This window comes from Bombina bombina, chromosome 2 (genome assembly GCF_027579735.1).
Source record: "Bombina bombina isolate aBomBom1 chromosome 2, aBomBom1.pri, whole genome shotgun sequence".
NCBI classification, from domain to species: domain Eukaryota; kingdom Metazoa; phylum Chordata; class Amphibia; order Anura; family Bombinatoridae; genus Bombina; species Bombina bombina.
The window spans coordinates 623,900,986-623,922,201 of NC_069500.1; the positions used below are offsets into that span (position 1 = coordinate 623,900,986).

Genomic DNA, 21,216 nt, shown 5'->3' on the forward strand with positions numbered 1-21,216 from the left:
GCTTCCGCCCGTGTTCTCCGATGGGCATCTCTAACTTTGAAATTTTTTCTTCTGGCACCTTTTTCACCCTGATAATTCTCATACTGTTCCTTGTTCCCTCGGCATAATGACTGGGGTTATGAGGAAGTGGGGGAGGTATTTAAGCCTTTGGCTGGGGTGTCTTTACCTCCTCCTGGTGGCCAGGATCAGTATTTCCCACAAGTAAGGAATGCAACTGTGGACTTTTCCCATATTAAGATGGAAAACATAAAATATGCTTACCTGATAATTTCATTTCCATCTGTATGGGAAGAGTCCACAGCTTCCGCCCGTGTTCTCCGATGGGCGTCTCTAACTTTGAAAGTTTTTCTTCTGGCACCTTTTTCACCCTGATATTTCTCATACTGTTCCTTGTTTCCTCGGGAGAATGACTGGGGTTATGAGGAAGTGGGGGAGGTATTTAAGCCTTTGGCTGGGGTGTCTTTGCCTCATCCTGGTGGCCAGGTTCAGTATTTCCCACAAGTAAGGAATGCAGCTGTGGACTCTTCCCATATTAAGATGGAAATTAAATTATCAGGTAAGCATAATTTATGTTTTTATTCCAATCTCTTCATATTACTAAATATAGAGGGTACTTTTTGGCTTGTTTTGGATCTCAAAGTATTGAACAAATTCCTGAAAGTTCATATTTTCAAGATGGAGACAATTCACACTTTACTTCCTTTAGGACAAGAGGGTTAGTTTATGTTCACAATAGAGTTAAAAAATGTTTATTTACATATCCATATTCACAAGGATCACATCAGGTTCTTCAGATTTGCTTTTCTAGGCAAGCATTATCAGATTGTGACCCTTCTGTTTGACTATAGCACACAGAGTGTTTACAAAGGTAATAGGAGCTTCTAAGTCGCTAGTCTTTTCACCCAGGAGAGTGGTCTCTAAATCAGGAAGTTTTCAACCAGTTTGTGAGATGTTGGGGTCTTTTGGAGTTAGTTCTCATGGCTTCTCGCTTGAATTACAAACTGTCCAATTATTGTACCAGGTTTCGAGACCCTCAGGCAAGTCTGATAAATGCCTTAGTTGTTTCTGGTCTTTTAACCTGATTGACACATTTCCTCTGTTTTTATTGCTATTCAGAGTAATATAACAAATGATACCAAAATAAAACAAAAGTACATTTGAAAATAGAAGTGAATTTAAAGGTGTCTTATAATGTCATTCTCTATCTGAATAATCCACATTTCATTTTGACTTTCCTATCCCTTTACATTGTTTCCATTGCCCATAGAGAGGCTGGAGTGCAGAACTATGATTTAGGTATAAAACATTTTATCCAAACTATTTGGGACTGGAAAAGGTTTGGATTTTGGAATATTTGCATCTTTAAAATGGGGCAGTTTGGAGAGGGGATGGAACTAAATGTAAAGAACAATATCTTATATCACACACTCTCTAACACACACACACACACATACACACTTACACACTTTCTCAAACAAACACTCTCACAAGATCCAGATATACTTACCAAAGTAAATATATGCATTTATTTAAGCCCTTTAGGTCTGAGAATGAGAAAAAAGTAGTCCACTTTCTTGGCACACACTCTTCTTTTTAACCTTCCTCAATAATTCCCTCAGAAAAGTGAAAAGCAGCTGCTACTGCAGCCATCATAAATGAGGTCCAAAAGCAAAGCCTCACCTACGTCTTGACACTTAAAGGGACAGTCAACCATACAATTGTTATTGTTTTAAAAGATAGATAATCCCTTTATTACTCATTTCCCAGTTTTGCATAACCAACACAGTTATATTAATGTACTTTTTACCTTTGTGATTACTTTGTATCTAGGAACCTTCTTCCAGCCCCCTGATCACATGACTGTGACTGTTTATTATCTATTGTCTTAAATTTAGCATTGTATTTTGCTAGATCTTAAATAACTTTCTGTGCATGAACACAGTGTTATCTATATAGCCCACGTGTACTTTCTGTCTCTTTGTGTTGAAAAGAGATTTAAAAAGCATGTGATAAGAGGCAGCCCTCAAAGGCTTAGAAATTAGCATATGAGCCTACCTATGTTTAGTTTAAACTAAGAATACCAAGAGAAAAAAGCAAATTTGATGATAAAAGTAAATTGGAAAGTCGATTAAGTCCTATCTGAATAATGAAAGTTTAATTTATACTTGACTGTCCCTTTAACATGCTGTCTTGAATTGATGTATTCATGCAGGACAGCAGCAGTGACTGCGGAGGATCGAAGCTCTTACATGCTGCACTGCTCCGCCCACCATGGCCATGTGCACAGACAATATAATTTAAAAGAAATGTTCTAAAATTAACAGATGGGCTGCTGCCTCCCCACCCTGGGGCTATTTCTCCCCGCACTGCGCTTCTTTGACAAGCTACAGGTCTTTGAACCATCTGGTGAGCAGGGCCAAGAAACTGGTCGGCCCACCGGGAATTTGTCCAGTGTGCCCAATGGCTAGTCCGGGCCTGCTATTATTTGCATTTTAGAACACACAAAAAAACAAAGACACAGGCAAAGAAGATTGTGACCTACAGGCAGGAAAATATAGTAATATTTTTTTTAAAAGTTTTATTTAAAAAGTTTGGATTTCAGAACAAGTCTGGATTTTGGAATTCCGGATATGAAGATTTGTACCTATACTACTACATGCTGCGCATTGACTGGTTGATATGTGTGAGAGCTTGCTTATATTCGCCTCTAATTGGCCACAGTAAAGTTAAATATAACTCAAGAGCCTTAAAGGGCCATAATACCCAAATGTTTAAACACTTGAAAGTGATGCAGCATAGCTGTAAAAAGCTGACTAGAAAATATCTCCTGAACATCTCTATGTAAAAAAAAAAGATATTTTACCTCAAAAGTTCCTCAGTAGCCACCTCCCATTGTAAAGGATTTCTAAGCAGCATATTAGTATGTCTGTCCTAGGACAGCTGAAGGGATGAGCATCGTGCACTCTCATCTTATTTCACCAATCAGGTAAAGGAAGTTTACAATGAAATCTCATGAGAGTCAAGTCAAATCTCGTGAGATCACAGTAAAAGTTCATGACCTCAGCACTGCTGATGCTGATTGGCTGCTGTTCATTTCTTCATTTTTTTAATTTTTTTTTACCTGCAGCTGGGAGCAGTTGAGTATAACTTTTTACACAGAACTTACTCTTTTTTACATAGAGATGCTCAGGTGATATTTTCCTGTCAACTTTTTACTGTTATACTGCATCAGTTTCAAGTGATTTAGCATATGAGTATTATGTCCCTTTAAGTTGTCTGAGACTGTGTGTGATCTATTTGTTTTTTTCTTCTGAGTTTTGTTAGTGTTCACAGATATATAGGCCTAGATTTGGAGTTTGGCGGTAGCCGTGAAAACCAGCGTTAGAGGCTCCTAACGCTGGTTTTAGGCTACCGCCGGTATTTGGAGTCAGTCAAAAAAGGGTCTAACGCTCACTTTTCAGCCGCGACTTTTCCATACAGCAGATCCCCTTACGTCAATTGCGTATCCTATCTTTTCAATGGGATCTTTCTAACTCCGGTATTTAGAGTCGTGGCTGAAGTGAGCGTTAGAATTCTAACGACAAAACTCCAGCCGCAGAAAAAAGTCAGTAGTTAAGAGCTTTCTGGGCTAACGCCGGTTCATAAAGCTCTTAACTACTGTGCTCTAAAGTACACTAACACCCATAAACTACCTATGTACCCCTAAACCGAGGTCCCCCCACATCGCCGCCACTCGATTACATTTTTTTAACCCCTAATCTGCCGACCGCCACCTACGTTATCCTTATGTACCCCTAATCTGCTGCCCCTAACACCGCCGACCCCTATATTATATTTATTAACCCCTAATCTGCCCCCCACAACGTCGCCGCCAGCTACCTACACTTATTAACCCCTAATCTGCCGTCCGCACGCCGCCGCCAGCTACATTATAGCTATGTACTCCTAATCTGCTGCCCCTAACACCGTCGACCCCTATATTATATTTATTAACCCCTAATCTGCCCCCCACAACGTCGCCGCCAGCTACCTACACTTATTAACCCCTAATCTGCCGAGCGGTTCTCACCGCTACTATAATAAAATTATTAACCCCTAATCCGCCTCACTCCCGCCTCAATAACCCTATAATAAATAGTATTAACCCATAATCTGCCCTCCCTAACATCGACGACACCTAACTTCAATTATTAACCCCTAATCTGCCGACCGAATCTCGCCGCTATTCTAATAAATGGATTAACCCCTAAAGCTAAGTCTAACCCTAACACTAACACCCCCCCTAAGTTAAATATAATTTAAATCTAACAAAATAAATTAACTCTTATTAAATAAATTATTCCTATTTAAAGCTAAATACTTGCCTGTAAAATAAATCCTAATATAGCTACAATATAAATTATAATTATATTATAGCTATTTTAGGATTAATATTTATTTTACAGGTAACTTTGTAATTATTTTAACCAGGTACAATAGCTATTAAATAGGTAAGAACTATTTAATAGCTAAAATAGTTAAAATAATAACAAAATTACCTGTAAAATAAATCCTAACCTAAGTTACAATTAAACCTAACACTACACTATCAATAAATTAATTAAATAAAATACCTACAATTACCTACAATTAAACCTAACACTACACTATCAATACATTAATTAAATACAATATCTACAAATAAATACAATTTAATAAACTAACTAAAGTACAAAAAATAAAAAAGAACTAAGTTACAAAAAATAAAAAAATATTTACAAACATAAGAAAAATATTACAACAATTTTAAACTAATTACACCTACTCTAAGCCCCCTAATAAAATAACAAAGACCCCCAAAATAAAAAATGCCCTACCCTATTCTAAAGTTCAAAGCTTAGATGAAGATATCGGAGCCTGGAACGGACGGTCATACCTGGCATGGTGAAGACAAGGTAGGAAGATCTTCAGGGGCTTAGTGTTAGGTTTATTTAAGGGGGGTTTGGGTTATATTAGGGGTATGTGGGTGGTGGGTTGTAATGTTGGGGGGGGGTATTGTATTTTTTTTTTACAGGCAAAAGAGCTGAATTCTTTGGGGCATGCCCCGCAAAGGGCCCTGTTCAGGGCTGGTAAGGTAAAAGAGCTTTGAACTTTAGTAATTTAGAATAGGGTAGGGCATTTTTTATTTTGGGGGCTTAGAGTAGGTGTAATTAGTTTAAAATTGTTGTAATATTTTTCTTATGTTTGTAAATATTTTTTTATTTTTTGTAACTTAGTTCTTTTTTATTTTTTGTACTTTAGTTAGTTTATTTAATTGTATTTATTTGTAGATATTGTATTTAATTAATGTTAGGGGTTAATGTTTGAAGTTAGGTGTCGGCGATGTTAGGGAGGGCAGATTAGGGGTTAATACTATTTATTATAGGGTTAGTGAGGCGGATTAGGGGTTAATAACTTTATTATAATAGCGGTGCGGTCCGGTCGGAAGATTAGGGGTTAATAAGTGTAGGCAGGTGGAGGCGACGTTGTGGGGGGGCAGATTAGGGGTTAATAAATATAATATAGGGGTCGGCGGTGTTAGGGGCAGCAGATTAGGGGTACATAGGGATAATGTAAGTAGCAGCGGTTTACGGAGCGGCAGATTAGGGGTTAATAATAATATGCAGGGGTCAGCGATAGCGGGGGCGGCAGAATAGGGGTTAATAAGTGTAAGGTTAGGGGTGTTTAGACTTGGGGTACATGTTAGGGTGTTAGGTGCAGACGTAGGAAGTGTTTCGCCATAGCAAACAATGGGGCTGCGTTAGGAGCTGAACGCAGCTTTTTTGCAGGTGTTAGGTTTTTTTTCAGCTCAAACAGCCCCATTGTTTCCTATAGGGGAATCATGCACGAGCACGTTTTTGAGGCTTCCCGCGTCCGTAAGCAACTCTGGTATCGAGAGTTGAAGTTGCGTTAAATATGCTCTACGCTCCTTTTTGGAGCCTAACGCAGCCATTCTGTGGACTCTCAATACCAGAGTTATTTTAAAGGTGCGGCCAGAAAAAAGCCAGCGTTAGCTACGCGGGTCTTTACCGACAAAACTCTAAATCTAGCCGATAGTTATTTAAATTACTGTAATTTTGAAATATTTGTTTAAATTTTGTTTTTATATTTAGTATTCAAAGTAAATGTTTTGCTGTTTCTTACACTTATATATAGTTATATGATACAATACAAAGTCCCTCAAAGCCTATTGAAAACAAAATACATTGATACTGAACAAAATGATTGGCACTGTGAGGAGCATATAAGCTAATGCATCATTTCTTTTCAAGTTAGTATGTCTTATATCCAACTGCATGTTATACTTTTTGTTTTTCAGTCAGATACCTATAACGATGATATCCAGTCGTACTGGGAGAGCGTTGCAAGTGAAATTAGTGCATCTGATCCAAAAACTAAGCCTCTTATCCCAGAGATGTGTTTTATATGCAGCGAAGACAGTGCAGAAGATACAGACCCTAATACTCTCCAGGATGATGGAAGATGCCAACTGATTTCTTGTGCAAAGTGTTGTTTGCAGGTCCATGCAAGTAAGAGTGACTTCCTCTGGATAACCATGTTTTTTTGTCATAAAAATTGCATCATAGTAATGTAATATTGCAGATATGTATTAAAAAAACGTTTTTAATTACCTGAGAAAAAATTAGTTTTGCGTCTTAAAGGGACATGTTACCCTAATGGTAAATCACTTGAAAGTGATGCAGCGTATCTGTTAAAAAAAAAAAACTACTACAAAATACAGGTACAAAGTCCTTTATCCAAACCGTTTGGGCTAGAAAAGGTTTGAATTTGGAATAGTTGAATTGCAGAATATTTGTATATTTGCATTCATAAAGTGGAACGGCTTGGATAGAGGATATGACCAAATGTAAACAATTATATCATGTCATAATACAGCTTATACATATAACCTAAAGGCAGTTATATTTCATTTTTAATGTTTGTATACATAGAACAATCAGAAAGTTAGTACAGTACTGTAATCAGGTAATGGTTGTTGTTTTAAATAAAACAAAAAATGTTTTAAATAAGTATTTGGATTTTGGATTACTGATTTTGGGGTTTGTACCTGTACCACGTGGACATCTCTTGTTAAAGAAGGAAGGTATTTATTTGATAAGTTTGTAAGAGTCCACAAGCCATCACTTGTGGGGTTAAAGTCCAGTCCAAATAACAACATAATATAGAGAGATCTTTTAATCCCTCCCAATTTCCCATAATCCCTCAGTCAATTGTTTGCCTCCAGCAAAGAGTGTGATGAAGCTTTCATTGCTAATCTTAACATTATTTGACATTGGTTCGCTAACTGATTTGAGACCCATTTCCTCCTCTGAAAACCTACAAGCAGGTCCACATGGGTTACCACCGCTCAGAAAAATTTCTTCATGTGACCACCCTCCTCTAAAGACGGTACTACCTCAAATGTTCACGGGGTGCAGACAAATTTGCAGTAAGTACTTCACAATAAGAAAGAAGGACAAATTCTTAGCTGCACAAGTGTAAATTTTGTTTCTTAAAAAAACAAAAAACTTTTATTGCAGCCAATTAAAAATACAGTAGCTCAAAACCACGGTACTATCCGGCGCTTAATCATAGGCCAAACAGGGCAGAGGGTTATGTAGTAAAAATCTCATATTGTGGAGATGCCATCAGTCTCCCAGGTGAAATGTGGACATGCCTGCCTATCCTCTGGTATACAGTGTGCTGTTTCCTGTTATAACCTTACATATCCATGGCTCTGTGCTTGCACTGCCTTCTGCAGCTAAGGCAGGCATGGTACATGATAGTGCTGACAAAGTATTAGCATGATCGTTTACACGTTTCATATAGCCTGTGGACATAATTACATATACTATTTAAAACTGTTCATAGTCTTAGTCACTTTTACCAAAAAAGTTAAAATTTACATATTGTCTCTTTAAATTTACTGCGGTCCTCGTCTGCCGCAGGCATTAAGGTAATCAGGAGGATCTTAGCCCTGCTGGAAGCAATTTTTTACTTTATGGGGCAATTTTCTTCTCACTGACTGGAGGCCATCTTGCTTGCAGACACGCAGCTACTTTACGTCTGGACTTTGGGAGTGGTTAGCTCCCTTTATTTATTTACTTCAGGTTTGCATTGTGACAATTATAATGTATTCCCCTTAGGGGGTAACCCTATATGTGTATTTCTTTCATGTAATTAGCAAGAGCCCATGAGCTAGTGATGTATGGGATATACATTCCTACCAGGAGGGGCAAAGTTTCCCAAACCTTAAAATGCCTATAAATACACCCCTCACCACACCCACAATTCAGTTTTACAAACTTTGCCTCCTATGGAGGTGGTGAAGTAAGTTTGTGCTAGATTCTACGTTGATATGCGCTCCGCAGCAAGTTGGAGCCCGGTTTTCCTCTCAGCGTGCAGTGAATGTCAGAGGGATGTGAGGAGAGTATTGCCTATTTGAATACAATGATCTCCTTCTACGGGGTCTATTTCATAGGTTCTCTGTTATCGGTCGTAGAGATTCATCTCTTACCTCCCTTTTCAGATCGACGATATACTCTTATATATATACCATTACCTCTGCTGATTTTCGTTTCAGTACTGGTTTGGCTTTCTACAAACATGTAGATGAGTGTCCTGGGGTAAGTAAATCTTATTTTCTGTGACACTCTAAGCTATGGTTGGGCACTTTTATATAAAGTTCTAAATATATGTATTCAAACATTTATTTGCCTTGACTCAGGATGTTCAACATTCCTTATTTTCAGACAGTCAGTTTCATACTTGGGATAAATGCATTTGTTTCAATCATTTTTTCTTACCTTAAAAAATTTGACTTTTTTCCCTGTGGGCTGTTAGGCTCGCGGGGGCTGAAAATGCTTCATTTTATTGCGTCATTCTTGGCGCGGACTTTTTTGGCGCAAATTTTTTTTTCTGTTTCCGGCGTCATACGTGTCGCCGGAAGTTGCGTCATTTTTTGACGTTTTTTTTGCGTCAAAAGTGTCGGCGTTCCGGATGTGGCGTCATTTTTGGCGCCAAAAGCATTTAAGCGCCAAATAATGTGGGCGTCTTTTTTGGCGCTAAAAAATATGGGCGTAATTTTTGTCTCCACATTATTTAAGTCTCATTATTAATTGCTTCTGGTTGCTAGAAGCTTGTTCACTGGCATTTTTTTCCCATTCTTGAAACTGTCATTTAAGGAATTTGATCAATTTTGCTTTATATGTTGTTTTTTCTTTTACATATTGCAAGATGTTCCACGTTGCAACTGAGTCAGAAGATACTTCAGGAAAATCGCTGCCCAGTGCTGGAGCTACCAAGCTAAGTGTATCTGCTATAAACTTTTGGTATCTGTTTCTCCAGCTGTTGTTTGTATTGCATGTCATGACAAACTTATTAATGCAGATAAAGTTTCCTTTAGTACTGTTACATTACCTGTTGCTGTTCCGTCAACATCTAATTTTCAGAGTGTTCCTGATAATATAAGAGATTTTATTTTTTAAATCCATTAAGAAGGCTATGTCTGTTATTTCTCCTTCTAGTATACATAAAAGTCTTTTAAAACTTCTCTTTTTTGCAGATGAATTTTTAAATGAACATCATCATTCTGATACTGATAATGGTTCTTCTGGTTCAGAGGTTTCTGTCTCAGAGGTTGATGCTGATAAATCTTTGTATTTGTTCAAGATGGAATTTATTCGTTCTTTACTTAAAGAAGTATTAATTGCATTAGAAATAGAGGATTCTGGTCCTCTTGATACTAAATCTAAACGTTTAAATAAGGTTTTTAAATCTCCTGTAGTTATTCCAGAAGTATTTTCTCTCCCTGATGCTATTTCTGAAGTAATTTCCAGGGAATGGAATAATTTGGGTAATTCATTTACTCCTTCTAAACGTTTAAGCAATTATATCCTGTGCCATCTGACAGATTAGAGTTTTGGGACAAAATCTCTAAGGTTATGGGGCTGTCTCTACTCCTGTTAAACGTACTACAGATAGTACTTCATTTAAGGATCCTTTAGATAAGAAAATTGTATCCTTTCTAAGAAAAGCTTACTTATGTTCAGGTAATCTTCTTAGACCTGCTATATTTTTAGCGGATGTTGCTGCAGCTTTAACTTTTTGGTTAGAAGCTTTAGCGCAACAAATAACAGATCATAATTTTATAGCATTATTATTATTCTATAACATGCTAATAATTTTATTTGTGATACCATCTTTTGATATCATTAGAGTTGATGTCAGGTATATGTCTCTAGCTATTTTAGCTAGAAAAGCTTTATGGCTTAAAACTTTGCTTTCCCTTTCTTTCCAGGGTAATAAATTATTCGATTTTCAGTTCTATTTTCTCAACTGTTACTGGAGGGAAGGGAACTTTTTTACCAAAGGATAAAAAATCTAAGGTAAATTTAGGTCTAATAATCATTTTCGTTCCTTTCCTCACAACAAGGAACAAAAGCCTGGTCCTTCATCCTCAGGAGCGGTATCAGTTTGGAAACCTTTTCCAGTTTGGAATATATCCAAGCCTTATAGAAACCTATAGCCAGCTCCTAAATACCCATGAAGGTGCGGCCCTCATTCCAGCTCAGCTGGTATGGGGCAGTTTATGTTTTCTTCAAGAAAATTTGGATCAATTCCGTTCACAATCTCTGGTTTCAGAACATTGTTTCAGAAAGGTACAGAATTGGCTTCAAGTTAAGGCCTCCTGCAAAGAGATTTTTTTCTTTCCCGTGTCCCAGTAAACACAGCAAAAGCTCAGCATTTCTGAAATGTGTTTCAGATCTAGAGTTGGCTGGAGTAATTATGCCAGTTCCAGTTCTGGAACAGGGGCTGGGGTTTTATTCTATCTCTTCATTGTACCAAAGAAGGTTAATTCCTTCAGACCAATTCCGGATCTATCTATATTGAATCGTTATGTAAGGATACCAACATTCAAGATGGTAACTGTAGGACTATCCTGCCTTTTGTTTAGCAAGGGCATTATATGTCTACAATAAATTTACAGGATGTATATCTGCATATTCCGATTCATCCAGATCACTTTTAGTTTCTGAGATTCTCTTTTTAGACAAGCATTACCAGTTTTTGTGCTCTACCATTTGGCCTAGCGTCAGCTCCAAGAGTTTTTTTCAAAGGTTCTCGGTGCCCTTCTGTCTGTAATCAGAGAACAGGGTTTTGGTATTTCCTTATTTGGACGATATCTTGGTACTTGCTCAGTCTTCACATTTTCGCAGAATCTCATACGAATCGACTTGTGTTGTTTCTTCAAGATCATGGTTGGAGGATCAATTTACCATTCAGTTCATTGTTTCCTCAGACAAGGGTAACCTTTTTAGGTTTCCAGATAGATTCAGTGTCTATGACTCTGTCCTTGTCAGATAAGAGAAATTTAACATTGATATCAGCTTGTCAAAACTTTCAGTCACAATCATTCCCTTTGGTAGCCTTATGCATGGAAATTTTAGGTCTTAGGACTGCCACATGCGACCTCTTCAGCTCTGTATGCTGAACCAGTGGTACAGGGATTACACAAAGATATCTCAATTAATATCTTTAAACCGATTATACGACACTCTCTGACATGGTGGACAGTTCACCATCGTTTAGTTCAGGGGGCTTCTTTGTTCTTCCGACCTGGACTATAATCTCAACAGATGCAAGTCTTACAGGTTGGGGAGCTGTGTGGGGGTCTCTGACGGCACAAGGGGTTTGGGAATCTCAGGAGGTGAGATTACCGATCAATATTTTGAACTCCGTGCAATTTTCAGAGCTCTTCAGTCTTGGCCTCTTCTGAAGAGAGAGTTGTTCATTTGTTTTCAGATAGACAATGTCACAGCTGTGGCATACATCAATCATCAAGGAGGGACTCACAGTCCTCTGGCTATGAAATAAGTATCTCGAATTTTGGTTTGGGTGGAATCCAGCTCCTGTCTAATCTCTGCGGTTCATATCCCAGGTATAGACAATTGGGAAGCGGATTATCTCAATCGCCAAACGTTGCATCCGGGCGAATGGTCTCTTCACCCAGAGGTATTTCTTCAGATTGTTCAAATGTGGGAACTCCCAGAAATAGATCTGATGGCTTCTCATCTAAACAAGAAACTTCCCTGGTATCTGTCCAGATCCCAGGATCCTCGGGCGGAAGCAGTGGATACATTATCACTTCCTTGGAAGTATCGTCCTGCCTATATCTTTCTGCCTCTAGTTCTTCTTCCAAGAGTATTCTCCAAGATTCTAAAGGAATGCTCGTTTGTCCTGCTGGTAGCTCCAGCATGGCCTCACAGGTTTTGGTATGCGGGTCTTGTCCGGATGGCCTCTTGCCAGCTGTGGACTCTTCCGTTAAGACCAGACTTTCTGTCGCAAGGTCCTTTTTTCCATCAGGATCTCAAATCCTTAAATTTTAAGGTATGGAGTTTGAACGCTTGATTCTTGGTCAAAGAAGGTTTCTCTGACTCTGTGATTAATACTATGTGACAGGCTCGTAAATCTGTATCTAGAGAGAGATATTATAGAGTCTGGAAGACTTATATTTCTTAGTGTCTTTCTCATCATTTTTTCTTGGCATTCTTTTTGAATACCGAGAATTTTTCAGTTTCTTCAGGATGGTTTAGATAAAGGTTTGTCCGCAAGTTCCTTGAAAGGATAAATCTCTGCTCTTTCTGTTCTTTTTTCACAGAAGGATTGCTAATCTTCCTGATATTTCATTGTTTTGTACAAGCTTTTGTTCGTATAAAACCTGTCATTAAGTCAATTTCTCCTCCTTGGAGTTTGAATTTGATTCTGGGGGCTTTTCAAGCTCCTCCTTTTGAACCCATGCATTCTTTGATCGTTATATTACTTTCTTGGAAAGTTTTGTTTCTTTTGGCCATCTCTTCTGCCAGAAGAGTCTCTGAATTGTCTGCTCTTTCTTGTGAGTCTCCTTTTCTGATTTTTCATCAGGATGAGGCGGTGCTGCGAACTACTTTTGAATTTTTTACCTAAGGTTGTGAATTCTAACAACCTTAGTAGAGAAATTGTGGTTCCTTCATTATGTCCTAATCCTATGAATTCTAAGGAGAAATCATTGCATTCTTTGGATGCTGTTAGAGCTTTGTATTATTATGATTAAGCTACTAAGTCTTTCCGAAAGACTTCTAGTCTATTTGTCATCTTTTCCGGTTCTAGAAAAGGCCAGAAAGCTTCTGCCATTTCTTTGGCATCTTGGTTGAAATCTTTATTTCATCATGCCTATGTCGAGTCGGGTAAAATTCCTCCTCGAAGGATTACAGTTCATTCTACTAGGTAAGTTTCTACTTCCTGGGCGTTTAGGAATGAAGCTTCGATTGATCAGATTTGCAAAGCAGCAACTTGGTCCTCTTTGCATACTTTTTCTAAATTCTACCATTTGATGTGTTTTCTTCTTCTGAAGCAGTTTTTGGTAGAAAAGTACTTCAGGCAGTGGTTTCAGTTTGAATCTTCTGCTTATGTTTTTCATTAAACTTTATTTTGGGTGTGGATTATTTTCAGCAGGAATTGGCTGTCTTTATTTTATCCCTCCCTCTCTAGTGACTCTTGTGTGGAAAGATCCACATCTTGGGTAGTCATTATCCCATACGTCACTAGCTCATGGACTCTTGCTAATTACATGAAAGAAAACATAATTTATGTAAGAACTTACCTGATAAATTAATTTCTTTCATATTAGCAAGAGTCCATGAGGCCCGCCCTTTTTTGTGGTGGTTATGATTTTTTTGTATAAAGCACAATTATTCCAATTCCTTATTTTATATGCTTTCGCACTTTTTTCTTATCACCCCACTTCTTGGCTATTCGTTAAACTGAATTGTGGGTGTGGTGAGGGGTGTATTTATAGGCATTTTAAGGTTTGGGAAACTTTGCCCCTCCTGGTAGGAATGTATATCCCATACGTCACTAGCTCATGGACTCTTGCTAATATGAAAGAAATGAATTTATCAGGTAAGTTCTTACATAAATTATGTTTTTTTACTTTATTTATGTGCTGCTATCTACCTCTGGATACTTACCTGTCTTTATATACTCTATATTTTGAAGCAAACTGGTGTTACTCACATCTTGTTGACCCTGTTGGAGAGTGATCTACCAATAATGTAACTCCTTCACAACAACGTTTGCTTTGTAAGGAGGTGTTGGTGCCCCCCCCCCCCCCCCCCACTCAGTTATTTCACTTATGATCTATGTCTAATGCTACACAGGATTATGCAGCGTTGCATTTGCAGCAGAGTACAGTAACTTCAGAATCCTCCTCTTCTGAGGAATATTATTCAGAAACCCAGGAACCCCCTGCTGATGAAGTAGCAGAAGTGTCCTTTAATTTAAGTTGAAGCACATACATGCTCTCTTGTCAGAAGTTTTAATAGCCTTAGAGGTTGAGGATCCTCTATCTACAGACAAACACTCTCTTTAGAAAATTGATCATTTCTTTAAGGCAGCTCCAAAAAAAGCCATCTACTTTCCCTGTTCCTGATTTGGTTTCTGACTTAATCACCAAGGAATGGAACAAAACAGGCGTTCCTTTTTTTCCCCTCCACCAAATTCAAGATCATCTTCTTTTTTCCCTTTGAAAAATTGCAACTATGGGATCCAATAGACAGATATCTTGAAAGCCTTTATCAGATGATCCTTCCAGCTGACAGGCTAACGCTTCACTTAGTAATACCAGCACACGAAAATTTGCACTGGTATCACAAGTTTAATGCAATGCAAGGTGACCTTGCGTCCGCATTGCACAGAAGGTTTGCACTCATGAGAGTGCACTTCCATAGGCTCCAGTGGGATCCTCGTTCTCATGCCAATATGTGTAAATACACATATTAATACATAAATATATATTTATATAAGCATATACATATATATTTACTGGGAACACACTGTTCCCCATAGACCGCAATGTAAAGGCACTTTTCAATGGCGTTTTTTTTTCTAACACTTCAAACCCAGCAAATTTAACCCCTAAAAAATGCTTTGTGCAGTTATTTTTTATTTTAAAAAAATGCTATTTCTTTCTGCAAGTCTTAACTGTACTGGGCTATGGATATTGTCTTATGTCACTCACAGGAATAAGAATTCTGGTTGCTGCTTGCTGGTTTCTATCTGAATGTTTCCCTTGTGGGCAAACAGTGAGCTGGACCACTGCTAATTGATTCAGCCTGCGTCATTTGCACCTTTGGGTGCTCTATTTTTGTGAGTATAATTGTACTTCACATTGTTTTATCATTGTGCAGACATTACTAGGCCATATTGGCGCCTCTGTGTCTCCTTTTTCCCATGTTATAAACTTCAGACACCTCTGCACCTTGTTGCTTCCTTTCTCTCCTTTTCTTCGGTCGAATGACTGGGGTTGGAGGGAAGGGAGGTGATATTTAACAGCTTTACTGTGGTGCTCTTTGCCGCCTCCTGCTGGGCAGGAGTGATATTCCCAATAGTAATTAGATGATCCGTGGACTCATCGTGTCTAGAAAGAAATACATTTATCAGGTAAGCATATTTTTTTTTAAATAAATAAGTAAAACATATTTTGGGGCCAATTGGGGCACTTTTTGAAAGATTAACTAGATATCTGATCTCTTGTTACTTTTCAGAGCGCTAATTGCTACCGTGAGCTTGTAGTAGCAATAACCAGCCACTTGTAATGGCTGGTTATTTATTGCGCGCTCCGTAAAGAGGTGAATTTGGCCGTTTGTGGGCTCACAATAATTTAGCGCTCCACTTGTAATCTAGTGTAGCATACGTTGCTGCAGCTACTGCAGTCTGGTGGAAAATTTCTGACCTTATTTCCCTTTAATAGATTTAGGATTGCTTGAAGTTGTTCAAAACTATAAATGGTTTCATTTGTATTGCAGCTGTTGAAATGACTCACTTTAAAGGGACAATCTAGTCTAAAATAAACTTTTATGATTCAGATAGAGAATGTAATTTTAAACAATTTTTCAATTTACTTTTATAACCAATTTTATTTTGTTCTTTTGGTATTTTTAGTTGAAAACTAAACCTAGGAGGTTCATATGCTAATTTCAAAAGCCCTTGAAGCCCGCCTCTTCTCTCAGGGCATTTTGACAATTTTTCACCACTAGAGGGTGTTAGTTTGTGTGTGTCATATAGATAACACTGTGCTCACGTAGATGGAGTTCAGGTGAGCCAGCTCTGATTGGGTAAAATGGAAGTCTGTCAAAATAACTGAAATAAGGGGGCAGTTTGCAGAGGCATAGATACAAGGTAATCACTGAGGTAAAAAGTGTATTTATATAATTGTGTTGGTTGTGCAAAACTAGGGAATGGGTGATATATTGATTATCTATCTTTTTAAACAATAACAATTCTTGTGTAGACTGTCCCTTTAATGCAAAAAGAACTGCTATGACTGTTCTGGTTAGAAGAGCCTTATGGCTCAAGTCATGGTTAGCTGATATGGTATCAAGAAGCAGACTTTTTCCCCCTTTTTTTTTGTACCTGGACTGGATTCTATTATTGCAACAGCTAGTGGAGGTAAAGGAGCTTTCCTATACAAGACAAAAAACAAAGGGCAGGGTTAACTCTGCTGGATGTATTCACTCCTTTCATCAATCCAAGTTGCAAAGATCCTCCTCATCAGTGCCTCAGAAGTCCGACACGTGGAAGCCTGGTTCCTATCAGTCTAAATCTAAACAGGGTAAAAAGCCTGTCCCCTTTTCCAAATCTGTATGAAGATGTGGCCCCCCATTCAGAATAAGTTATGATGGGGCAGATAGAGCCTTTTTAAGGAGTGTTGGGTAAAGTCGGTTCAGTACTCCTTAGTACTGAACATAATTCCCAGGGGTATCATATGGGCTTTCAATCTCACCCTTTGGAAGGAAAGATTCCTCCTGTCTCATATTCCCAAAGTTGGTTTGAAGGCCAGATCTTTCTTGGAATGTGTAAAAGACCTAGAAACTAGTAGATCTTAAACAAATTTCTGAAAGTTTCACCTTTTCAAAATGGAAATGATTTGCATTATACTTCCTTTAGTGCAAGAGGGTCAATTTAGGTATACCAAGATCAACACAGGCTCAAGTTGCAGAAGGTGTGTGCTCTTCTATAACTCACTTCTCTTCCTATAGTCCTTTAATACATGGAAGTAGTAGGTCTCATGGTAGCGACTTCAGATGCTATACTTTTGCCAGATTCCATTTACGCCCTCTACAACTAAAAATGTTGCAAAACTAGAATGGAGATTACAACGATCTGTCTCAAAAGAACTCCTTAAACTTCAAGACAATTGATTTCCTAAGATGGTGGAACACACCAATCTCTTGTTCAGGGGGTCTTCTTTCTCCATCCAACTTGGGTAGTTATCATCATGGACACCATCCTGTCAGATTGCGGTGTAGTTCACAATGAGCAAAGGGAGTTTGGTCTCCTTGGGACGCATGGTTACCTATAAAAATCTTTGAACTCTGTGCAATCTTAAGACTCTCCTGAGCTGGCCCTTATTAAGGCAGGAGTTATTCCTGAGATTTCAATCTGACAGTGTCACTACAGTAACTAACATCAATCACTAAGGTGGCACTTAGTGATGAAAGAAGTAGCCTACATTCTCACTTGGGCAGAATTCCATCATAGCATAAATTAAGCAATCCACTACTCCTCCAGACTGTGGTAGGGTCATATACCTTATGGCCTCATGCTTGAATCACAGGCTTTCCCCGTATTGTGTAAGATCTTGGGATCCACATGTGACTCTCATAGATGCTTTAGTAATCCCCTGGTTGGTCAATCTGATTTACAACTTTCCTCCTTTAGTGTTAACATCCAGGGTGAAGCCAGGATAAAACAGGAATGGGCCTCTAATACTGATTGCTTCGGCATGGCCTTGCAGGACTTAGTATGCTAATCTTTTATAAATGTTCTCCAACCAGCCTTGGCATTTTCCTCTTAGGAAGTGCCTTCTCTCTTAACCCCTTAATGACCACAGCACTTTTCCATTTTCTGTCCGTTTGGGACCAAGGCTATTTTTACATTTTTGCGGTGTTTGTGTTTAGCTGTAATTTTCATCTTACTCATTTACTGTACCCACACATATTATATACCGTTTTTCTCGCCATTAAATGGACTTTCTAAAGATACCATTATTTTCATCATATCTTATAATTTACTATAAAAAAATTTATAAAATATGAGGAAAAAATTGAAAAAAGCACACTTTTTCTAACTATGACCCCCAAAATCTGTTACACATCTACAACCAACAAAAAACACCCGTGCTAAATAGTTTCTAAATTTTGTCCTGAGTTTAGAAATACCCAATGTTTACATGTTCTTTGCTTTTTTTGTAAGTTATAGGGCCATAAATACAAGTAGCACTTTGCTATTTCCAAACCATTATTTTTCAAAATTAGCGCTAGTTACATTAGAACACTAATATCTTTCAGGAATCTCTGAATATCCATTGACATGTATATATTTTTTTTTGTAGACATCCCAAAGTATTCATCTAGGCCCATTTTGGTATATTTCATGCCACCATTTCACCGCCAAATGCGATTAAATACAAAAAATTGTTCACTTTTTTACAAATTTTTTCACAATTTTTTGTTTTCTCACTGAAATTATTTACAAACAGCTTGTGCAATTATGGCTTAAATGGTTGTAAATTCTTCTCTGGGATCCCCTTTGTTCAGAAATAGCAGACATATATGGCTTTGGCGTTGCTTTTTAGTAATTAGAAGGCTGCTAAATGCCACTGCGCACTACACGTGTATTATGCCCAGCAGTGAAGGGGTTAATTATGGAGCATGTAGGGAGCTTTTAGGGATAATTTTAGCTTTAGTGTAGTGTAGTAGACAACCCCAAGTATTGATCTAGGCCAATTTTGGTATATTTCATGCCACCATTTCACCGCCAAATGCGATCAAATTAAAAAAAAAACGTTACATTTTTCACAATTTTAGGTTTGTCACTGAAATCATTTACAAACAGCTTGTGCAATTATGGCACAAATGGTTGTAAATGCTTCTCTGGGATCCCCTTTGTTCAGAAATAGCAGACATATATGGCTTTGGCGTTGCTTTTTGGTAATTAGAAGGCCGCCAAATGCCTCTGCATTTCACACGTGTATTATGGCTAGCAGTGAAGGGGTTAATTATGTAGCTTGTAGGGAGCTTGCAGGGTTAATTTTAGCTTTAGTGTAGAGCTCAGCCTCCCACCTGAAACATGAGACCCCCTGATCCCTCCCAAACAGCTCTCTTCCCTCCCCCACCCCACAATTGTCCCCGCCATCTTAAGTACTGGCAGAAACTCTGCCAGTACTAAAATAAAAGCTATATTTGGGCTTTTTTGTGTTTTTTTTTTTAGCATATTTACATATGCTGCTGTGTAGGATCCCCCCTTAGCCCCCAGCCTCACTGATCCCCCACCAAAGAGCTCTCTAACCCTCCCCCTCTGCCTTAATGGGCACCATCTTGGGTACTGGCAGCTGTCTGCCAGTACCCAGTTTAGTGAAAAAATGTGCCTTTTTTTAAAAAAAAAACCTTTTCTGTAGTGTAGCTTCCCCCCCCCCCCCAAGATCAACCCCCCCACCCCTTCCAGATCTCTTAGCTGTTTATTTACAGCTTTCAAAAATGTTTTATTTTTTTACTTTTGCAAGTTTATTTTTCTGTAGTGTAGCGGTTCCCTCCCGCTCCCGCCCCGTGCACGCGCCCGCCGCCCCCCCCGTGCACGCGCGCGCTCCCGCCCCCGATCCCGCCCCCCTCCAGTCCACTGGGCACATCGATGGCCGCCCACCCGCCTCCCAGACTTGCTCCCACCCACCAACGATACCGGCCACCGATGTCCGGTGCAGAGAGGGCCACAGAGTGGCTCTCTATGCATCGGATGGCCAAGGGGGGTTATTGCAGGATGCCTCGATATCGAGGCATCACTGCAATAACCGGAAAGCAGCTGGAAGCGAGCAAAATCCTTAATTTTGTCTCAGACTGATTTTTCTGATGAAGTGATAGACCCTTTGGTTCAAGCCCAAACATCTGTTACCAGGTGCATTTATCACAGGATGTGGAAAACGTTTGCTTCTGTTGTGAAACTAAGCAATAAAAGAAAGAAAAAGTTAGAGACCAGCGCAAAAATGAACCTGATACAAACACTTATATTTAAGGAAGATTCCCAATATAACTTCCAACAAACAAAGACAAGGAATAGAAAAAAGATTTAAGTGCACAAAAATTTGATGCTAAAGTAAACAGTATAAAAGGGAAATATATATAACTATTAAAAATCCCAGATTTTAGAACGTATAACCATGTGCAGTCTAAAAATTGAGCTATATAGCTCTAATATCACTATAAGGGATAATTATGTCTTCACACTTAAGGGTTAAAAATGTATTATTGCTCAAAAATTTAAATGAGTTCGTTAATATAAACATGAAATAAAACACATATAAAGAAAGGTATAAAATCAAAATTTATAATTCCCAAAAAAGGCAAATTAAAAAAACAAATTAAAAGTACTCCTTCTAACAAATAACTTTGATAATATATCTAATATTTATTATTTAATGATACATCTAATAGTGACCGGTCCTAACTAATAAACCTACTACACAAGAAATAGCAAAAACAAAAGAATTAAAAAGTAGCTATTAAAAGTGACTATTTAGTTCAAATGGAAACTCTTTAGACAGGCTCCCGAATGTATATCCAGATCGAATGTCCTTCACAGGCTTTCCACAAAGCAAGGTGTACGATAGCGGTCTTCTGATTCCTCCCAACTTGTTTTGAATGGCGTCTAAGTGGAAGACAGAAGCGTCCGCTTTAAAATTGGTGTATAGAATTTAGTCAACAAACAAATATCGGTACTTACACATTGGTACCGAAAAATCAGCGCCGCGGCCGACTCTCCTCAGCACAGGGGTCCCGTTGTAAGTTGGATCTTACACAGACTCCTCTCACAGCCCCAACAGCAGCCGACTACAGGGAACAGCCCAGGGAGATGTCCAAAAAAGGCACCAAAGAAAACACCTGTAAAGGTGAACAAAAACCTGCAAGATAGTTTTTTAAGTCACAAATTCAGCTGGTGACCAGTAGATAATGAATAGTCCAGATCAACTGAGCAACGCGTTTCAAATTCTTTTTCAAGCTCAGTTTGTGAGTCCCAAATGCCGGCTTTTTATACCCTCAAGCAGTTTCTTAATTCTTAAAGGGATAGCCGCTCCATTTATTGTTCCATCTTGAAAGTACGCAATTT

The 21,216-nt window shown here is 38.5% G+C and overlaps 1 protein-coding gene across 1 annotated transcript in view; it reads left to right on the top strand.

Annotated features, from left to right (window-relative positions):
• Positions 1-21,216, top strand: part of KDM4C (lysine demethylase 4C) — a 1,488,570-nt gene that overhangs the window by 1,157,303 nt on the left and 310,051 nt on the right. Inside the window, exon 15 of the mRNA XM_053702565.1 lies at positions 6,338-6,548. Coding sequence (XP_053558540.1) covers positions 6,338-6,548 — 211 coding nt within the window. The remainder of the gene's footprint in view (positions 1-6,337; positions 6,549-21,216) is intronic.